The 21971-nt window shown below is 39.5% G+C and overlaps 2 protein-coding genes across 3 annotated transcripts in view; one reads left to right on the top strand and one right to left on the bottom strand.

Moving 5' to 3' along the window:
- LOC137405400 (activating signal cointegrator 1 complex subunit 3-like) overlaps positions 1–21971 on the top strand; it is a 242727-nt gene that overhangs the window by 162076 nt on the left and 58680 nt on the right. The window lies entirely within an intron of this gene.
- On the bottom strand, positions 12196–20876 carry LOC137405410 (uncharacterized). 2 transcript variants are annotated; one of them, XM_068091660.1, is made up of 5 exons: positions 20774–20876; positions 19306–19497; positions 17198–17404; positions 15082–15318; positions 12196–12614 (listed from the first exon to the last, which is right to left on the bottom strand). In XM_068091660.1, the coding sequence occupies exons 1-5, from the start codon at positions 20832–20834 to the stop codon at positions 12430–12432; spliced, it is 882 nt and encodes a 293-aa protein (XP_067947761.1). In that variant the 5' UTR covers positions 20835–20876; the 3' UTR covers positions 12196–12429. The 2 variants fall into 2 exon arrangements, with proteins under 2 accessions (XP_067947761.1, XP_067947762.1); XM_068091661.1 differs by having other exon boundaries at positions 15169–15318.

Genomic DNA, 21971 nt, shown 5'->3' with positions numbered 1-21971 from the left:
GTCTGGCAAAGCCAGCACAGATTCTATAGAGCACTATCTAACAAGACTACTGTAGTTTCCTTGCCATCCATGACAGGTGTCTGGCAAAGCCAGCACAGATTATATAAAGCATTATCTAACAAGACTACTGTAGTTTCCTTGCCATCCATGACAGGTGTCTGGCAAAGCCTGCACAGATTATATAAAGCATTATCTAACAAGACTGCTGTAGTTTCCTTGCCATCCATGACAGGTGTCTGGCAAAGCCAGCACAGATTCTATAGAGCACTATCTAACAAGACTGCTGTAGTTTCCTTGCCATCCATGACAGGTGTCTGGCAAAGCCAGCACAGATTCTATAGAGCACTATCTAACAAGACTGCTGTAGTTTCCTTGCCATCCATGACAGGTGTCTGACAAAGCCAGCACAGATTCTATAGAGCACTATCTAACAAGACTACTGTAGTTTCCTTGCCATCCATGACAGGTGTCTGGCAAAGCCAGCACAGATTCTATAGAGCACTATCTAACAAGACTACTGTAGTTTCCTTGCCATCCATGACAGGTGTCTGGCAAAGCCAGCACAGATTCTATAGAGCACTATCTAACAAGACTGCTGTAGTTTCCTTGCCATCCATGACAGGTGTCTGGCAAAGCCAGCACAGACTCTATAAAGCATTATCTAACAAGACTGCTGTAGTTTCCTTGCCATCCATGACAGGTGTCTGGCAAAGCCAGCACAGATTCTATAGAGCACTATCTAACAAGACTACTGTAGTTTCCTTGCCATCCATGACAGGTGTCTGACAAAGCCAGCACAGATTCTATAGAGCATTATCTAACAAGACTGCTGTAGTTTCCTTGCCATCCATGACAGGTGTCTGGCAAAGCCAGCACAGATTCTATAGAGCATTATCTAACAAGACTACTGTAGTTTCCTTGCCATCCATGACAGGTGTCTGGCAAAGCCAGCACAGATTCTATAGAGCACTATCTAACAAGACTACTGTAGTTTCCTTGCCATCCATGACAGGTGTCTGGCAAAGCCAGCACAGATTCTATAGAGCACTATCTAACAAGACTACTGTAGTTTCCTTGCCATCCATGACAGGTGTCTGGCAAAGCCAGCACAGATTCTATAGAGCACTATCTAACAAGACTACTGTAGTTTCCTTGCCATCCATGACAGGTGTCTGGCAAAGCCAGCACAGATTTTATAGAGCATTATCTAACAAGACTACTGTAGTTTCCTTGCCATCCATGACAGGTGTCTGGCAAAGCCAGCACAGATTCTATAGAGCATTATCTAACAAGACTGCTGTAGTTTCCTTGCCATCCATGACAGGTGTCTGGCAAAGCCAGCACAGATTCTATAGAGCATTATCTAACAAGACTGCTGTAGTTTCCTTGCCATCCATGACAGGTGTCTGGCAAAGCCAGCACAGATTCTATAGAGCACTATCTAACAAGACTGCTGTAGTTTCCTTGCCATCCATGACAGGTGTCTGGCAAAGCCAGCACAGATTCTATAGAGCACTATCTAACAAGACTACTGTAGTTTCCTTGCCATCCATGACAGGTGTCTGGCAAAGCCAGCACAGATTCTATAGAGCACTATCTAACAAGACTACTGTAGTTTCCTTGCCATCCATGACAGGTGTCTGGCAAAGCCAGCACAGATTCTATAGAGCACTATCTAACAAGACTACTGTAGTTTCCTTGCCATCCATGACAGGTGTCTGGCAAAGCCAGCACAGATTCTATAGAGCACTATCTAACAAGACTACTGTAGTTTCCTTGCCATCCATGACAGGTGTCTGGCAAAGCCAGCACAGATTCTATAGAGCACTATCTAACAAGACTGCTGTAGTTTCCTTGCCATCCATGACAGGTGTCTGGCAAAGCCAGCACAGATTCTATAGAGCACTATCTAACAAGACTGCTGTAGTTTCCTTGCCATCCATGACAGGTGTCTGACAAAGCCAGCACAGATTCTATAGAGCACTATCTAACAAGACTACTGTAGTTTCCTTGCCATCCATGACAGGTGTCTGGCAAAGCCAGCACAGATTCTATAGAGCACTATCTAACAAGACTACTGTAGTTTCCTTGCCATCCATGACAGGTGTCTGGCAAAGCCAGCACAGATTCTATAGAGCACTATCTAACAAGACTGCTGTAGTTTCCTTGCCATCCATGACAGGTGTCTGACAAAGCCAGCACAGATTCTATAGAGCACTATCTAACAAGACTACTGTAGTTTCCTTGCCATCCATGACAGGTGTCTGGCAAAGCCAGCACAGATTCTATAGAGCACTATCTAACAAGACTGCTGTAGTTTCCTTGCCATCCATGACAGGTGTCTGGCAAAGCCAGCACAGATTCTATAGAGCACTATCTAACAAGACTACTGTAGTTTCCTTGCCATCCATGACAGGTGTCTGGCAAAGCCAGCACAGATTCTATAGAGCACTATCTAACAAGACTGCTGTAGTTTCCTTGCCATCCATGACAGGTGTCTGGCAAAGCCAGCACAGATTCTATAGAGCACTATCTAACAAGACTGCTGTAGTGTCCTTGCCATCCATGACAGGTGTCTGGCAAAGCCAGCACAGATTCTATAGAGCACTATCTAGCAAGACTGCTGTAGTTTCCTTGCCATCCATGACAGGTGTCTGGCAAAGCCAGCACAGATTCTATAGAGCACTATCTAACAAGACTGCTGTAGTGTCCTTGCCATCCATGACAGGTGTCTGGCAAAGCCAGCACAGATTCTATAGAGCACTATCTAACAAGACTACTGTAGTTTCCTTGCCATCCATGACAGGTGTCTGGCAAAGCCAGCACAGATTCTATAGAGCATTATCTAACAAGACTGCTGTAGTTTCCTTGCCATCCATGACAGGTGTCTGGCAAAGCCAGCACAGATTCTATAGAGCACTATCTAACAAGACTACTGTAGTTTCCTTGCCATCCATGACAGGTGTCTGGCAAAGCCAGCACAGATTCTATAGAGCACTATCTAACAAGACTGCTGTAGTTTCCTTGCCATCCATGACAGGTGTCTGGCAAAGCCAGCACAGATTCTATAGAGCACTATCTAACAAGACTACTGTAGTTTCCTTGCCATCCATGACAGGTGTCTGGCAAAGCCAGCACAGACTCTATAAAGCATTATCTAACAAGACTACTGTAGTTTCCTTGCCATCCATGACAGGTGTCTGGCAAAGCCAGCACAGATTCTATAGAGCACTATCTAACAAGACTACTGTAGTTTCCTTGCCATCCATGACAGGTGTCTGGCAAAGCCAGCACAGATTCTATAGAGCACTATCTAACAAGACTACTGTAGTTTCCTTGCCATCCATGACAGGTGTCTGGCAAAGCCAGCACAGATTCTATAGAGCACTATCTAACAAGACTACTGTAGTTTCCTTGCCATCCATGACAGGTGTCTGGCAAAGCCAGCACAGACTCTATAAAGCATTATCTAACAAGACTACTGTAGTTTCCTTGCCATCCATGACAGGTGTCTGGCAAAGCCAGCACAGATTCTATAGAGCATTATCTAACAAGACTACTGTAGTTTCCTTGCCATCCATGACAGGTGTCTGGCAAAGCCAGCACAGATTCTATAGAGCACTATCTAACAAGACTACTGTAGTTTCCTTGCCATCCATGACAGGTGTCTGGCAAAGCCAGCACAGATTCTATAGAGCACTATCTAACAAGACTGCTGTAGTTTCCTTGCCATCCATGACAGGTGTCTGGCAAAGCCAGCACAGATTCTATAGAGCACTATCTAACAAGACTACTGTAGTTTCCTTGCCATCCATGACAGGTGTCTGACAAAGCCAGCACAGATTCTATAGAGCACTATCTAACAAGACTGCTGTAGTTTCCTTGCCATCCATGACAGGTGTCTGGCAAAGCCAGCACAGATTCTATAGAGCATTATCTAACAAGACTGCTGTAGTTTCCTTGCCATCCATGACAGGTGTCTGGCAAAGCCAGCACAGATTCTATAGAGCACTATCTAACAAGACTACTGTAGTTTCCTTGCCATCCATGACAGGTGTCTGGCAAAGCCAGCACAGATTCTATAGAGCACTATCTAACAAGACTGCTGTAGTTTCCTTGCCATCCATGACAGGTGTCTGGCAAAGCCAGCACAGATTCTATAGAGCACTATCTAACAAGACTGCTGTAGTTTCCTTGCCATCCATGACAGGTGTCTGGCAAAGCCAGCACAGATTCTATAGAGCACTATCTAACAAGACTGCTGTAGTTTCCTTGCCATCCATGACAGGTGTCTGGCAAAGCCAGCACAGATTCTATAGAGCATTATCTAACAAGACTGCTGTAGTGTCCTTGCCATCCATGACAGGTGTCTGGCAAAGCCAGCACAGATTCTATAGAGCACTATCTAACAAGACTGCTGTAGTTTCCTTGCCATCCATGACAGGTGTCTGGCAAAGCCAGCACAGATTCTATAGAGCATTATCTAACAAGACTACTGTAGTTTCCTTGCCATCCATGACAGGTGTCTGACAAAGCCTGCAGATTCTATAGAGCACTATCTAACAAGACTACTGTAGTTTCCTTGCCATCCATGACAGGTGTCTGACAAAGCCAGCACAGATTCTATAGAGCACTATCTAACAAGACTGCTGTAGTTTCCTTGCCATCCATGACAGGTGTCTGGCAAAGCCAGCACAGATTCTATAGAGCATTATCTAACAAGACTACTGTAGTTTCCTTGCCATCCATGACAGGTGTCTGGCAAAGCCAGCACAGATTCTATAGAGCACTATCTAACAAGACTGCTGTAGTTTCCTTGCCATCCATGACAGGTGTCTGGCAAAGCCAGCACAGATTCTATAGAGCACTATCTAACAAGACTACTGTAGTTTCCTTGCCATCCATGACAGGTGTCTGGCAAAGCCAGCACAGATTCTATAGAGCACTATCTAACAAGACTGCTGTAGTTTCCTTGCCATCCATGACAGGTGTCTGGCAAAGCCAGCACAGATTCTATAGAGCATTATCTAACAAGACTACTGTAGTTTCCTTGCCATCCATGACAGGTGTCTGACAAAGCCTGCACAGATTCTATAGAGCACTATCTAACAAGACTGCTGTAGTTTCCTTGCCATCCATGACAGGTGTCTGGCAAAGCCAGCACAGATTCTATAGAGCACTATCTAACAAGACTGCTGTAGTTTCCTTGCCATCCATGACAGGTGTCTGGCAAAGCCAGCACAGATTCTATAGAGCATTATCTAACAAGACTGCTGTAGTGTCCTTGCCATCCATGACAGGTGTCTGGCAAAGCCAGCACAGACTCTATAAAGCATTATCTAACAAGACTACTGTAGTTTCCTTGCCATCCATGACAGGTGTCTGACAAAGCCTGCAGATTCTATAGAGCACTATCTAACAAGACTGCTGTAGTTTCCTTGCCATCCATGACAGGTGTCTGGCAAAGCCAGCACAGATTCTATAGAGCATTATCTAACAAGACTGCTGTAGTTTCCTTGCCATCCATGACAGGTGTCTGGCAAAGCCAGCACAGATTCTATAGAGCACTATCTAACAAGACTGCTGTAGTTTCCTTGCCATCCATGACAGGTGTCTGGCAAAGCCAGCACAGATTCTATAGAGCACTATCTAACAAGACTACTGTAGTTTCCTTGCCATCCATGACAGGTGTCTGGCAAAGCCAGCACAGATTCTATAGAGCACTATCTAACAAGACTGCTGTAGTTTCCTTGCCATCCATGACAGGTGTCTGGCAAAGCCAGCACAGATTCTATAGAGCACTATCTAACAAGACTGCTGTAGTTTCCTTGCCATCCATGACAGGTGTCTGGCAAAGCCAGCACAGATTCTATAGAGCATTATCTAACAAGACTACTGTAGTTTCCTTGCCATCCATGACAGGTGTCTGGCAAAGCCAGCACAGATTCTATAGAGCACTATCTAACAAGACTGCTGTAGTTTCCTTGCCATCCATGACAGGTGTCTGACAAAGCCTGCAGTTTCTATAGAGCACTATCTAACAAGACTGCTGTAGTTTCCTTGCCATCCATGACAGGTGTCTGGCAAAGCCAGCACAGATTCTATAGAGCATTATCTAACAAGACTGCTGTAGTTTCCTTGCCATCCATGACAGGTGTCTGGCAAAGCCAGCACAGATTCTATAGAGCACTATCTAACAAGACTGCTGTAGTTTCCTTGCCATCCATGACAGGTGTCTGGCAAAGCCAGCACAGATTCTATAGAGCATTATCTAACAAGACTGCTGTAGTGTCCTTGCCATCCATGACAGGTGTCTGGCAAAGCCAGCACAGACTCTATAAAGCATTATCTAACAAGACTACTGTAGTTTCCTTGCCATCCATGACAGGTGTCTGACAAAGCCTGCAGATTCTATAGAGCACTATCTAGCAAGACGACTGATTAATGCTACATTGTATGCACCTAGTCGAGGCTCATGTTAGTCAAAGATTGGCCAGATTGGTCAGAAGATACACACACTTCTATGCAAGAAATGTTATTATTAATTCAACGTATTCAGGATATTTATTTTGTTTTCTCAGTTCGTATTAATTGTACCATTACTGAATCATCTTTTATTGTAATCGTAGCAAAACAGACCTAATTTAGCTATTACTTGCTAATTATTTCACTGTTAGGCCTACATTTAAACCCTTTCTTGGTCATTTTATTTTTTTATTTGTTTGACTTATACGAAAAATTTTCTTCATGATATGAAGTTTAAAAGTTACAGTTGTTTAACAAAGTTTAAAAACCTTTACAGTTGTTTTTATTTTCTTTTAAATTATTCAACCACACAAAACACTACAGAAACAACTACACAATCGATAATGGTGCCAATGTAAAAGTGAGATGTCGAAGCTCTTCCCATAAATGTCCGCGTGAGAAGAATTGGTCTTGACCCCATATATTGTAATTGAACCTTACGAAACAAACTTTCTTAACAGGGGCATCGTAACATGTTAAAATAGTAGCTATAGATGGACAATCAAAACGAGGAATACGCACACGACCAATTTTGAGAAATATATATATATACAATATATATGTATGCATGTATATATATGAATTACCACCCATATGGGTTAACCAGGGTGAGAAAACAATTTTTTTTTATACATACTTGTTGTGCTACCGGGCGTTGCCCGAGTAATAAAATAGTCTTTGGTCAGAAAATTGACTCGTATTTAGCATGTAACAACATTTGCCATTCTAACTTTCCAACTACATATCATGAGAAAAATGTTTGGTGTAATTGAAATAAATTAAGAGAGAAAATAAAAACAACTGGAAAGGTTTTTCAAACTTTGTCTAACAGCTTTTAAACTTCATATCATGAGGAAAATGTTTTGTGCAGGTCAAATACATTAAAAACAATAAAACGATAAACAGGTTTAGATGTACATGTAAATGTGAAATAATTAGCAATAGCTAAATTCAATCGTTTTTGCTATGATTACAGTAAAAAATGATTCGGTAATGACACAATTAATACGAACTGAGAATACAAAATAAAAATCCTGAATTTGTAGAATTAATAATCACATTCCTTGCATAGAAGTGTATGTGTGTATAAAAAAGGTTACTGTTCCACCAGAAGCTATCCATCAAAACTTTGAGTATGACGATACGGAGACAATATAATTGTCCACGTGAGAAGAATTGCCTTGACCCCAGATATAGTAATCGAACCTTACGAATAATATTTCTTAACAGGGGCATCGTAACGCGTGGCCGCATTGGTAAAATAATCAGTGTGCGCTATAGCCAGAATGACAGATCCACAGACATACTTTGAGAAATACATATATATAGAGTGCGTATATATATATATATATATATATATATATATATATATATATATATATATATATATATATATATATATATATACACGTTATTGGTCGATAGTTTTTGGAAATCGGCCCCTGCTTTGGATCTTTTATCAGAAGTACAGTTCGTCCTTTGGTCAGCCATTCTGGATGGTCACCTTGTTCTATTAGGCATTCCATCTGCTTAGCCATTCTAGTGTGAAGTGATGTCAATTTCTTCAACCAGAAGGCTTGAATCATGTCATGGCCAGGTGCTGCCCAGTTCTTCATACGCTGCACTCTGCACTTGATGTCCTCTTTGCTGATGGTGAGCCCTTGCTGAGCCACAGTGTGTTGATGGCTCTCTTTAAGCCTCTTCAGCCAATTTGCAGTGGTGTTATGAGTAGTCTCTTTCTCCCAGATGTCCTTCCAGAGCTTTGAAGTGCTAGACATTGGCTCAGACATTGGCCTCTGCAGTTCACCATTGAACTGAGAATACACTTTAGATGGATTATTGATGAACAGTTTGTTCATTCTCTTGTTATCCCGCTCTTTGGTGTACCACTTCATATATATATACAGTCAAACATGGATAACTCGAACTTCAAGGGACCGAGCAAAAGTGTTCGAATTATCAGAGCATTCAAGTTATCAGAGCACTGTCACAAGTCCATATATTTACTTATTTATTAGTAGATACATGTACATATACAAACTATAATATAAATCAAAAGCACAAATGGCTTGTTTCAAATTAAATGCTTCTAATGTAAAGTTTAAAACGTTTTCATGAAAAAGTATAGAGATTTTTCTATCACTTGAGATTGGTTTGTTGTTTGAGGTGATGTTATTGCCAGGACGTTTTTCAGATTGACATTGGCAAAACTTGATCGTTGTTGAAATGCTCAAAAGAAAAGACATTTTTTTCTTTTGGGGTTTTACCCACGATCAATTTTGCCGTTTTTTCTTGAAGTTTATGCAGATTACCTTACTTTACCTGGGATTCGTTAAGAGCAACACTCCGAGGCAGTTCAATTAGAAGTTTTACAAGGTTTTTCGGTACATTCTATATCACTCACGCTTTTTTAATAGATACTTATTGAATGTACACACGTATTCTGTGTTTAGGTCAAACGATGAATAGTTTTTTGTAGCTTAGGCAACGTATACGTTTAATTACAACATTTTTTAAGACGTTTTAAACATTCAACATTCCGACGTTGATTCAACACGGAATCAACGTCGGAAAACTATTCATCACGGGCTAGCCGAGTCACGCACTCAAGGATTTTCGCCCCGCACATACAAAACAACATGCGATTTTTGTTTTGTATGTGCGTGGCGAAAATCCTTGCGCGTATGACCCGGCTAGCCCGTGCTATTCATCGTATCGCAGTATAAATCAAATTTCACCAAACTTTTAGAAAAGTCGTTGACAAAAATATTTTGCCGATGGTGGCAATAACGACGCTTATGAATTACGAAAAGATGAAGTTTACCTCTATGGCTTTGCATAAAGTGATTTTCTAAAGCGAAAACAACCGTTTCGGCAGCTGTTGGGCAAAAAACAGTTCGAATTAACAGTGTTGAGTTCGAGTTATCTATAGCAATTTATCATTACGTGGGAACGGACCAAAGGAAATGTTCGAATTAACCATGTGTTCGAGCTATCCGTGGACGAGTTATCCATGTTTGACTGTATATATATAATATATATCATCCATATGATAGAAGGATCCATATCCTATATATATATATATCAACATCAACCACGAAGCCGAGGTACGTCACACAGCCATTATCGAATACAAGAAACGCCTTCGGCAGGTCTTACGGAGCCAGCTCAATGCCAAGAACCAAGTCATGGCAATAAATACCTACGCACTGCCAGTAATAAGATATCCAGCAGGCATAATAAAGTGGACTGAGGAAGCCATCAAAGAAACAGATATAGCAACTCGTAAACTGCTGACCATGCATGGAGCACTCCACCCAAAATCTGATACTACTAGATTGTATCTTGATAGGAAAGATGGCGGTAGGGGACTCAAAAGTGTACAGCAGACAGTGAAAGAGGAGGAGCAAAGCATCAAAGCATATGCAGCCTCCATGGCCACTTCAGATAAGTTGCTAGCTGAATTTCAATCGGCTGCTTTTACAATGGACATACGCCCTGATGATGAGGAAATTGACTGGCACACGAAACCTCTTCATGGTGCTTACCACCAACAAATATCTAAGGTTGGCGATCTTCACCAGACATATATGTGGCTGAACAAAGGAAACCTAACGGCCAATACAGAGTCGCTAATCATGGCAGCCCAGGAGCAAGTGCTCCCAACAAGGCAACTCCGAACGAAAATCTATCATACTAGAAACGGTCCTAGATGCAGACTGTGCAAAGATGCACCTGAGACCATCCAGCACATCATCAGTGGATGCAAGCAGCTAGCAGGAAACGCATACACTGAGCGGCATAATCATGTCGCAGGTGTTGTGTATAGAAGTCTATGTGATGAGTATGGCCTTAATAAACCACAACACTGGTGGGAAGCTCCTGGTAAGGTCAATGAAAATGATCGCGCTAAGATCCTCTGGGACTTCTACATTCGAACTGACAAGCATGTCCTAGCAAACCAACCAGATATAGTGGTGGTAGACAAGGAGAACAAGAGGGCTACTATAATAGATATAGCAGTACCCAATGACTACAATATAGCCAGCAAAGAAAAAGAAAAGGTAGAGAAATATCTCCCTCTTGGAGAAGAGATTGAAAAATGCTGGAATGTAAGAACAACTGTAATCCCAGTAGTCATTGGGGCACTGGGCACAATAACACCGGCGCATAAAATGTGACTTGCCCAAATACCAACAACAATCAACTCAGGTGAGTTGCAGAAAAGTGCGCTATTGGGAACAGCTAAGATCTTGAGGCGAGTGCTAAAACTTCCAGGTCTCTGGTAGGAGACCCGAGTTAGAGCAGAATTTACCACCCATACGGGGTATCCGGGGTGAGGAAACAATATATATATATAGATAGAGTGCATATATAGATATATAGAGTGCATATACATGTATATATATAGAGTGTGTATATATAGAGCGCGTATATATAGAGGGCATATATATCAGGCCCGTATTCATAGACACGTTGCACCTACAAGTTAGATTAGTTTTTTTATCATCTAGAAAAAGTAAAAAAATAGCTTCGTGGTAGTAGGAAAACATTTAAATGTCTAAGCGTGTCACCAATAGGACATATTAAAACTGGAAATATTATACCGCATTAACTCCAATGTTCAAACTTTGGATTCTCTTGAAATAATACCATTACTCCTGATACAGTCTTTGTGTTTGTCACGTACAACCGCCTGTACCTGTTCACATCCAATAATGTTATATGTAAACTGTCAGCTTTGCTTCCTAGTTTAATGCCTAGTTCAAAAAATGAAAAACCTTTGATAAATCAGTGGAGCTTAAGGACGAGGTCTTGTTAACATGAGGTTAACATGAGGTTTGTTGGGGATGAAGCGATGTTAGGTTTATAACAATCGTTAGGGGAGAGGATCAATGTGGTTGGGTACTTATACGTTTTTGTTGCCTTCCTATTGGATGAAGCTAGGCTTAGCTATCGGTTTACAAAAAAGTAAACCATTTTCCTGCAGTTTTTAGTTCATGCATTAAAATTCTGATTAATTTTTCTCATCGTTTTGAAGCAATCATATATCAATGGTTGGCGCGATGTTATTTATTGAAGCTAAAGAGCTGCTATGTTTGAACATGAAACTACGGCAAGATAATCTAACAGGATAATCTAATAAGATAATACTAGTCGATTTGAACAAATGAGTCTCCAAATGGAACTTTCGACTCGTTTAAAATGGTTCATTGGCCGAATGAGTTAGTCGGATGAAATGTCTTGAAGCACCTTGATGAGGTATGACCAAGCAGACAAAACTAATGTTTCCTTTTAATATAGATTTAGTTGGAGTTTTGTCCTCATTTGAACTACAACATGTGAGCATAACTCTGCTTAGCAGGGTTTGGCTACAACATGTGAGCATAACTCTGCTCAGCAGGGTTTGGTAGGAAGCCCCGATTCTTCTGTTACCTGAAATAGTGACCTGAATTCGGACATGTTCCAAGCTCTAACTTACAATACATATCAACCTAGAAAGAAATTTTCAGCTCAGTTGCATGAATGTGAAAATAAAATGAACGTTGTTACCGAATGCTACCAAAGCTGATATTTGTTTTTAATGTTTGTAAAAGTAGTACACATTTGCTAAATATGTTTAATGTCATACTAGTGTATATTTCTGCGCCAAGTAAACATTTGAGTGCGTGAGATTCTATGTACCAATTTTATTAAATAAACAGATTTAATAGAATTAAGAAAGTCTGTAGCACCAGTGTGTGACAAAGTGATATCGTCAGTCGTCACCGATAATAACATGTAATGGAGCAAGGATTACAGTATGTCAAGGGTAAGTAGTATTGTTCATCGATTATCTACATTGTGGGGAACAATTTGTTCAGTAAAAAACAACAACAATTATAAAATAATAATAGTAAAACATCAGGCCTTGACAAGCTTGGAATCGTCAATAGGAAGTTCAACTTTCTCGTTAAGTGGATGCTCAGTTGGGCTGCTACTCCTTGGCTGCGTCGTTTTTTTTCTCAGCAAATATATCAATGCTATGATGCCAGCCAATACTCCCAATCCCAGTATGACGCCAACCACAATATAGATCACTCGCCGATCTGCAAGATTATGGGTACCGATCAATCAGTGACTTTCTATGAAGTTATTTCCAAGTTACTAGCTCGTCGTTTAGGAAATTCTATAAATTAGTAGCTAAATAGGAATCCAACACTTGCAACTATGAAGTGCGTGGCTATAAATGGCTGATGGCACCTTTGGCTACACAACTACCGAAAATTTAGTTGTTACAATTCAAGGAAGCACATGTTTGCTTTGTTGAATAGCAAAAATATGACAGCTTTACACTATTTCATATTTATTTTGTATCCTCCTAACATATCGATAGATGCTATAAGGTTCTTACATCTCTACATCTTACATGAAAGTTATTTAGCATACCAACAAGATTATCGAGAAGCATATTTTACCTTCGCAAGTAATTTATAAAAACAAAAGTGCTTCTTCTAGGATTATCTAAGTTGCAACTGGAAATCATTATAAAAAATTTATCAGTTGTTTAAACACAATTGCGTTGTGATTGCAGATTCGGTGTTCAGAAAACCAGCAGTAGCTGTATTTGGCTTTGAGTTCATATCGGCTTCTGTCACATGATTAGCGAATGAAAATGCAAGAGATTTAGCTTGATAGCATCCACAGACATCCATTTTATACAAACATACATTCACTCACTTTCGTAACTCCAAGATAATAATGCTGACTCTAAAAGTGCTGACTTTAAAAGGAAGGTTCAACATGAAAATCAAAGTCTTCTTTCTCCTATTTGCTTAAACATTTATATGATAGAGAATATACACTTTAGATTTCTCGAGACCGCTTTAAAAAGGCTGGTTCACAATATATCGCCGCCATGTATCGGAGTTGTCCTATCGGCGGGTATTCACCAATTATGTGCACCGCACCAATTATGTGTAACCGATGGCGTCATCGAGGTATCACGGATACGCTGGAAAAGATAACACCTGTCAACCTATATTGATAGTTAGCTAAGCATTAACAACAGCCTGTGCAATATACTGTCACAGATTGCGTGATTTATATATCACCTTCGTGACAGTTGATGCAGGGCTATTTTTTTGTTGTTTTGAGCCGACCGCATTGTGTAATGAGAACGCAATGCTGCGGACTATTTGCTGATGTAAACACGGATGGGTTTGTGATGGTGTGAGTACTCTTATCTCAAACAATTAACAAAGTATCGTGTGATTGATACTGTTATATAGTGTAAACAAGTATCAAGGTTTTTGAGGTTGCTTCAAGTTCAATGCTAAGGTCTTAAATTTATTATCAACTGTGAGTAGAAAACATGTGAAAAAAATATTTGTTCATAGCTTTTATATATAATACTGTTAGAGGATAGACAGTTAAAATGGACTTGATGATATTTGAGAACATGTACAACACACTCGAGCAATGAGTATGGGATAAGTAGGTGGAGGTGGGTAATACCACAGGTTAGTTACAGTCTAAAGCACTACAGAAGTGTAATACTTTGTTTGCTCTGTTCATCCTTCCATCATAACAGTGAAACCGTGTGCAGTTTTCTAATAGGCCATAATAGACATGAGTCTACCAAAAAGCCTGTATTTGAACGCCACCTTTATTTAATGTCATCTCTAATAAAGCGCCACCCTAAGGAGTTGAAAAATAAAAGTTCATGGCATTCAAATAAAAGGTTTTACAGTAAATGCCATTCATTAATCATTGTGTGATGGAATGAGGAATGGCCGAGATTGAATGTAAGTAATCGTCTGCACTTAGAACCTGCGTTGTGCAGAGACAAAGGGGCCCGGCGGACAATAGTTTTCCTAGTATTTCTTGTAGGTATAAATTTCTTGCCAAAATTACCGCTGGTATCTAGCTTGTTTTGACAATGATTTTGAACCCAGACTAGGTTATAAGTATCATAACTCTTGCATGTTGGAGATATTAAGCTGGAAATCTGTTTTTAGCTTCCTTACCCAACACCAGTAGTCTGAGCTATTCCAGCACCCTAAAGGCCGGTTCACACTATACCGCCGTTTTTCAACGTTTCCCTTTCGGCGTTCATCGTCGATTATGTGAACCGTGAATTGATGGCATCGACGAAGCATCGCGGACACGTCGGGAAAGTTTACAGCTGTCAAACTTTCCTGATATTTCGCTGAGCATCGACAACCACCTTTCAAATGTGAACCATGTCGGCGATGGTAATTCGCAATCGCGGACAGAGTGATTTATTAATATCCATTTATGATAGTCGCTGCGTGACTAGTTTTTGATTCTAACACGCCAAAACAAAGAGGTTTCTTCGTGAAAATTTAAAAATATAAATAAAAACACTACGTCACAGAGTATTTTTTGATGCAAACGTGGATGGGTTTGTGATAGTGTAAACATCGTTATCATCGATGATCACAAAAGCATTGTGGCATCAACGCCGATGTACAGTGATATAGTGTGAACCAGCCTTTAGTGTGGGTTAGCCTGACATTTAGGTTAGGGTAAAGTATCACAGTATAGTATTACCGATTAGATTGTTCGGGTTAGAACTCAGGCTATCGCGACATAAGTCATCAAACTTTGATTGTTTGCTGTTAGCGCATCTTCCCAAACCTTTTACAGTCTGCCCATCTGGAGTTGTCTCTGAAGCTTTTTCTGTTTTTGCATCGGAGGTTGATAAAGGTTCAGTGGTACTCTCCGCATAGCTGAACTCTTTTGGTGGCATGTATTCGAAGGGGGGAAGTTCTTCTATTGTGCCATTCTCTATAACATCAATATATTATCTTAAGCTATTATTTTGAACGGCGTAAACTTTTTCCAAGCCTTTATAGCAGTACTTGATTCATGGAAATGAAACTGGTACAAATGGTATCCGCTTCATATAATATCGGGTTCAGAAGTTTATTATCTTGTCAACCTACTGTTAGAGCAGGTTATTTATAACCTGCTCCAACAGTACGGATGTTTTTCTGATTGCATAAAGATATGGCCATATGTAACGATTTTATCATTGGTTTTGACCAATATCACAAAATGAACGAAAAACACAGAATAGTTCGGTTGAAATTCACAGACTTGTCAGAGCTGTACATGCACACCGAAATCGTCGACGAAACACTTTTAATTGGCTAAACAAATTATTAGCGAGCAGGGTTCTAGCAGTTTTCCCAAGTTATATAGTCCAAAACACATAACTAGACACGCAAGAAAAATACCAACGCGATTTGCCATAGTAAATACGATGCAACTGACTTGATTGCGCAATGGTTGGTTTTTATCGTTCGGACAGCATGCAAATCGTTTTTCACGAAGAACAATTTCTTTTTTAGCAGCAAAAGTTGTGTTGTAAAAAGAGTCGCTATCTTTAGCGACTCTTTTTACGTACGTTACTTACTCTTTTTAAGGTACGGCCACACGTAACGATAAAATCGTTACGTGTGGCCGTACCTTAAGAATACGCCTACAATAATTCTTCAAAGGAAGACTGAGTTTTTCGAATGATATTTTTTTAGCAGGGCAACTTGGAGGGGCATTAGAAAGGCGGAGTGCAGTTGATGGGTACTTAAACCATAACTGCCACGAACAACTTTTATCATATATACTAGGTAAATCAGACATGCTGATTCTGATTTTGTAATCAAAATAAAGATTAGGCCACTAACTTTCAGAGTAATGAAGAACTTTTTATAGCGTTTTAATATCGGTCTCGAAAACAACACGATCGGCATAACAAGCTCCGCCCATAAATACTTGACGTAACCTAGCTTTTTAGGAACAGAAGTTACGTAGGGATGTTTAGACCGATTTAGAATAATAGAGAGGGGTGTTTTAAAATCCATTAATATCAAAATTCAGCCTTAAAAATAATATCAGTCTTTTCTGAAAGGTAGATAAGCTATTTAGCATTGCATATTTATAAAGCGCAATAACAACGCTAGCTCGTGATAAAACCGCGCTTTTTGAGCTCATTTTTCTCGGCGTCCAGCCCATTTAAACGTCATGTAACAAGCTGCGAGCAATTTTAAATAGTTTATATCCCTTTCATAAAAAACTGAAACTATTTTACAGGCTGGATTTAGATAATAATGGGTTTTAAGACACCCATCTTTATTATTCTAAATCGGACTAAACATTCCCAACTTCCGTTTCTGAAAAAGCTATGTTTCGTCACATATTTATGGGCGGAGCTTGTAATGGCGATTGTGTTGTTTTTGAAACGGATATTGAAACGCTTTAAAAAAAGCCTAAATGACTGAAGGTTAGTGGACTAATCTTTATTTTGAGTACAAAATCGGAATCAGCGTGTCTGATTTACCTAGAAAATACGATAAAAGTTGTTCGTCACAGTTATGGTTTAAGGGGTTGTTGGATTGCCAATGTGCAAGCGTAAGTGAAGTGTAGAGTTTCCCATGGCGTAATTCTCGCTCTACTCGGAAACATACAGCTACACAATGATATATGGTACTGAGTCGGGTTGGGTCCATCACCCAGGTGTATGTCCCGCTGTAGACACACGCATGGGTGATAGTACATCAGCAAAAGGTAATTTGTTACCCATATTCCTCTGGAGTATGCGCAGGGAATTTCTCCTACACGCTAAGAGGCAATTGAAGCAAAGGGCTAAAGCTATATCTTTCTGTACCTTGACACGTCGTCTTAATATTCAGCTGGCTCAGATATTCAGGGTTATCCCAGCCACATAGATGATCGTATGCTCCTTCAGCAAAATCCAGTTTTACATCACTGTATTGTGGTAGGGTGCCGCTACACACAGGCCTACCCTGGCAGTTGTGTTGGATGGATTTGAAGAGACGAAGAAGTGGTTCTTCAGTTATTTCATATCCACCATCTAGAGTAAACACAGAAGTGTCTGTTCTTTTTATCTCTTACCAAGCTAATGGCTAGATGACTGGAATAATTGCTGGATGTATTTATGAGTGCAACATATAATAATCAGACAGAGCTACATCTATTATACTAGACTATTATAAGGCTGAGAGCTTGACTTATCATAGAGAAGCTATATTAAGTATTTATCAAGTTTTTGTGTCATTCATATGCCTCACTAAAATACCATGAGGAAATGTATGAATTCACGATACTTGAGGAAGTGATAACTCCATAATCTGATTCAGGCCTATAGTAACCTTACACGTTTCTGCTTTAGTCTGTCATTTATAGGATAGCATCTATTATCAACGCACCAGGATCCATGAAATTATCCAGAAATTTTTATGAGGTATTTAACCTAATTCAGAAAATTCCAGAATAATTTATGCACTAAACCAGTTGTCCCAGCACACAGGTGTAGATATAAGATTGTGCAGGTATGTAGGCCAACTACTGTTTGTGTAGTTACTTTGCAAGCAACAGAGGCCAATTTTTATAGACAGTAGATTCCTCTATAACATGAACCTCCTTTACTATAAATTTGACTTCAAGTAAAGATTTTATCAAAGGTTTCTGTTTTCCTAGGCCTATTACTATAACGTAAAAAATTTTATATAACATAGAGCGGTAAATAGGTGCAAGTTCTCAATAACGAGCGTCCCATTATTAGCCCTTAACCTTAAAGGTTAACTTGCAACAAAATTCACATTACAGTTATTTGGTATCAAAAGATTCACCCTGTCTTACTCTGTTGTGTTGTAAGTGCCAAATATGTGGAAATGTGATTACAAGCTCTTCAAAGCTCAAAAACGAAAAGCCGCCGTAGATTGGAATCTATTTATTTCGATGACGTAACCACGAAATTTGGTTATCGTCTTGTTACGTATGTTCTCACGTGAATTGAAAGGCCAATACAAAGCTCAGTATAAAACTTATCGTAGTACTAGCTTATGACAAACACTTATGACTCCCTTCACGTATAATTATTGGAATCATGGACCCCAAAGTAAGTGAAAGTGATAAGAAAAAAGAGAAAGGTTGTTAATACAAAACAATAATACAGCAGTCACTGCATAACCATTTAATTAAAAACTTGAAGTCTAGTTTTTTCCTTTCTGTATGGCTAAAGGGGTGTGATTCGGAAGAACTTGAAACGAATTAGACAATTTACATGTATTTTACTGTTCGTATAACGTAAAAGCCCTATAACGTAAACGATCTTAGAACGGATTGTTTACTGTAATTAGGTTGCCAGGCTCTGTCCAACGCTGTTTACTTGAACTATAATTGTGATCACATAGGGTCTGGTCTCTGACAGTGCCAAACTCAATATAGCATGCTTTAAGAGGGTACATTAGCATCCTCATGTTAATCTGCTCTCATATTTGCTTCGTGTGTCAAAACCGTCATATACTAGAACAAATATTTACATGACAACAAATTGTATGTTGTTCAACTCGTTCCAGAACCCCAAAAAATGACAATCAGCACTGCAAGAAATTACCGTGGCTTGAAAACACAGACATAGTATAAAATTATGTACGATGTAGGTTTGACAACGCATTGGTTTGGGAATAGAGCAGTAGAAATATTCAAATATGTGGTGTAACTTATCTTAACTTACACTAAGTATAGTTTATGTAATCAAATTTATATATTTGTAGTATTCTATGTTTTATTTATAGTTTTTACCAGCTATTTTACTTCTACTTCCAAAATTGAAACACAGCGAGAAACTTAAAACGCTTATGTCTCCACAGATGCTTGCTATCATTGGTTGGTCTTAGTAGAGGTTTTACTTTATTAGTAGCACTCAGAGTAATCGCTCCTCAACAATTGCTAGTATAGCAAGCAACCCACCTCCTCCCATCTGTAAATGGCATATTCCATTGGCACTACACCGGAAGGCCTCCTGTTCACTTTCGAGAAAAAGAAAGAGTCTGTCCAACTTCATAACATAGCTGCCATTACCGGTTCCACAGCCAAGTTCATAACTAGTTCCTGCACATACTCCTGTTTGCTCACTCAAGTATGTCTTTTCAGGCAGGAATGCTAGAACAAATAGATATAAATCTCCTCCTTTAATAGCCTCCAAACTACCACCTTTGTACATTTAGCTGCCAAGTAAATGTCCGGCGTTGGTTGTCCGTACAATCAGAAATAAACCATTCATACCATAAACACTGTAGGTTAGACTAATTTCAGTAGGCTAATAACAGTCAGGTGGTGTTGCTATTATCACAGGGTGTTACACAACCATGCACAACCATGAACCCTCTTAGTAGCTGCTTGTAATGTTTTGTGTCAAGTTCAGCAAGTCAAGTGCTGCCTATCTTACAAAAGAAATACATTTTTTTTAGAATTTGAGTAAGTTCATTCCGCTCAAATTTTATTCTGTTCCAGTAAGTTTGCTCAAATTTTATTCTATTCCAGTAAGTTTGCTCAAATTTTATTCTATTCCAGTAAGTTTGCTCACATTTTATGTCAGCTTGATATGAGCAAACATATTGCAATCGTTATAGTCAAGCATATTTAAGATATGGCACTGACAATAACTTGAAACATATTGCGAATGTAACGTATGATAATGAGGCTATTGAAAGGAAGGCGTTCTTGGTTATACATTGATAGCGAGAAGAGCCTTATGAATTATAGGGCCTCAGCGAGCACCACCTTTCTGTTCTCGCATGAGACCCACTTGTGAGGCTCTCGCTGACTGACTCCTGGAGACTCTGTTCTTTGAAGCTCCAAAAAAAAATTTGCTTACATGAGGCTCAGCAGTGAGTTCCAAACTGGAATGGTCTATAGAACTAGGGCAATATCGGCTGAGCCTCAGTTTATTGATCATGTTTAAAGAAAATACAGTCATGTAGCTGTAGGAGCAGTTAGAGTGCAGTTAGAGTGCAGCTCATGCTAGGAACACGTGAACAACACAAATATAATTGTTCAAGCGTTACAACGAGTCTAATTGGGACGCAATAAATCAACTAGTATAGTAACCACTTGTGGTTTAGGATCTCTTGCCAACGCTTTGATGGGATATCCACTCAACGCTTTGATGGGATATCCACTCAACGCTTTGATGGGATATCCACTCAACGTAAATCAGAGCATTAGTCTAAATTTTGATGAATACCATCATCTGTGAATAGCTTATCAGCATATCTCTCTGTCAGCACATCTCACTGTCAGCACATCTCACTGTCATCAACTCGCTTGCTGTGCCAATGCATTATCTTTCTTTTCTTTCATTTACCTTCTCTGAAAGCTGAACAAATAAAAACCTGTTTCAACCTCTTCCCTGGCACCATCTCATATATGGACTTACGATTGCTATCAACTCTGTAGACATAGAGGGTGATGATAGAGAGGAGATAGAGTATCGTCATATCCTGGTGCTCTTTCTGATCTGTTCTATGTTCTCTTCTGTTGTTGTTCTGGAAATTGTATCATAGACATTGAATCGTTTATTTGTATATGGCATCTCATCTGGGTACAGGTATGCGGGTGTCTCTTAGACCTCATGTTAGCCCCGAACTACTGTCATCTTAAATTATTTGTCCAATTTTGAAATTACTGAGCTTACATTTTCGTCTCTTCGTGGCACTAATTACAAAATGTAATGCAGTGTTAGCTCTACTTTCAAAGGGCTCTGCGCATGACATTTCTCGTTACCAAATATCACTTCGGGAAGAACATTAAACCTTCTTTTCGCTCAGCTACGAAAATTGTCTAGGTAGGTCTCGCTGAAATTCGATAAAAAAAACAAACTTGCTTTTCAAGTGCTTCGGAAAAAGACTGACCCGACGCCATCACCCATTTTGATTGGCTGAATACCCGAAAGTGTGACGAATCAAAATTTGAGGAAATTGTGTCATGAGAAAAAGGCATGGGGTTTGAGGGAATAGGGGGGATAGAGAAACCATCAGTGTAAGAACTGTAGAATGTGAGGCAACACACCGGTCTAAGAGCTCATTATAGATGACTGGGAAGAGGCCAATAGTATTTTGATAAATCATATAAAACTAATAAGGAATTTTTATACAATTTTGAAATTTGTAGTAAAAAATTGATTGGGAAGGTCTCACTAGTAACTATTGTTCACTGTGAGGATGTTTACACGTTCTCACAAGAGTCATTAAAAGCTGACAAAACAAGCATTTCACTGGAGGTTTTTGCACAAATGCCAGGTCAAAACTTTTGATGAAAAAGAACCATTTTATTCTTTACTTCGTGCTTTTGGTTTTTGTTAGCTACAATTAGTCTTATTCAGTTCCGTAATGCATAATAAAATTGATATCCAAATTTTCACATTAACAGATCAGCGTGTTATTAATTTAAAGAATGTCTTTACCTACGAAAGGACTTCCTACGACGTTTTACATTGCGAAATGACTTCCAGAACAAATTAAGTTGGTAAGCAGGGCTAGCATTGTATAACCTATAAACAACTTGAGTCACAATATTAATATTACTATATAATCATACAGCTAAACATCAATGCCGACGTGAATGCACCACAATAC

Source organism: Watersipora subatra, chromosome 9 (genome assembly GCF_963576615.1).
Source record: "Watersipora subatra chromosome 9, tzWatSuba1.1, whole genome shotgun sequence".
In the NCBI taxonomy this organism is placed as follows: domain Eukaryota; kingdom Metazoa; phylum Bryozoa; class Gymnolaemata; order Cheilostomatida; family Watersiporidae; genus Watersipora; species Watersipora subatra.
This window is presented reverse-complemented; position numbering and strand designations above follow the sequence as displayed.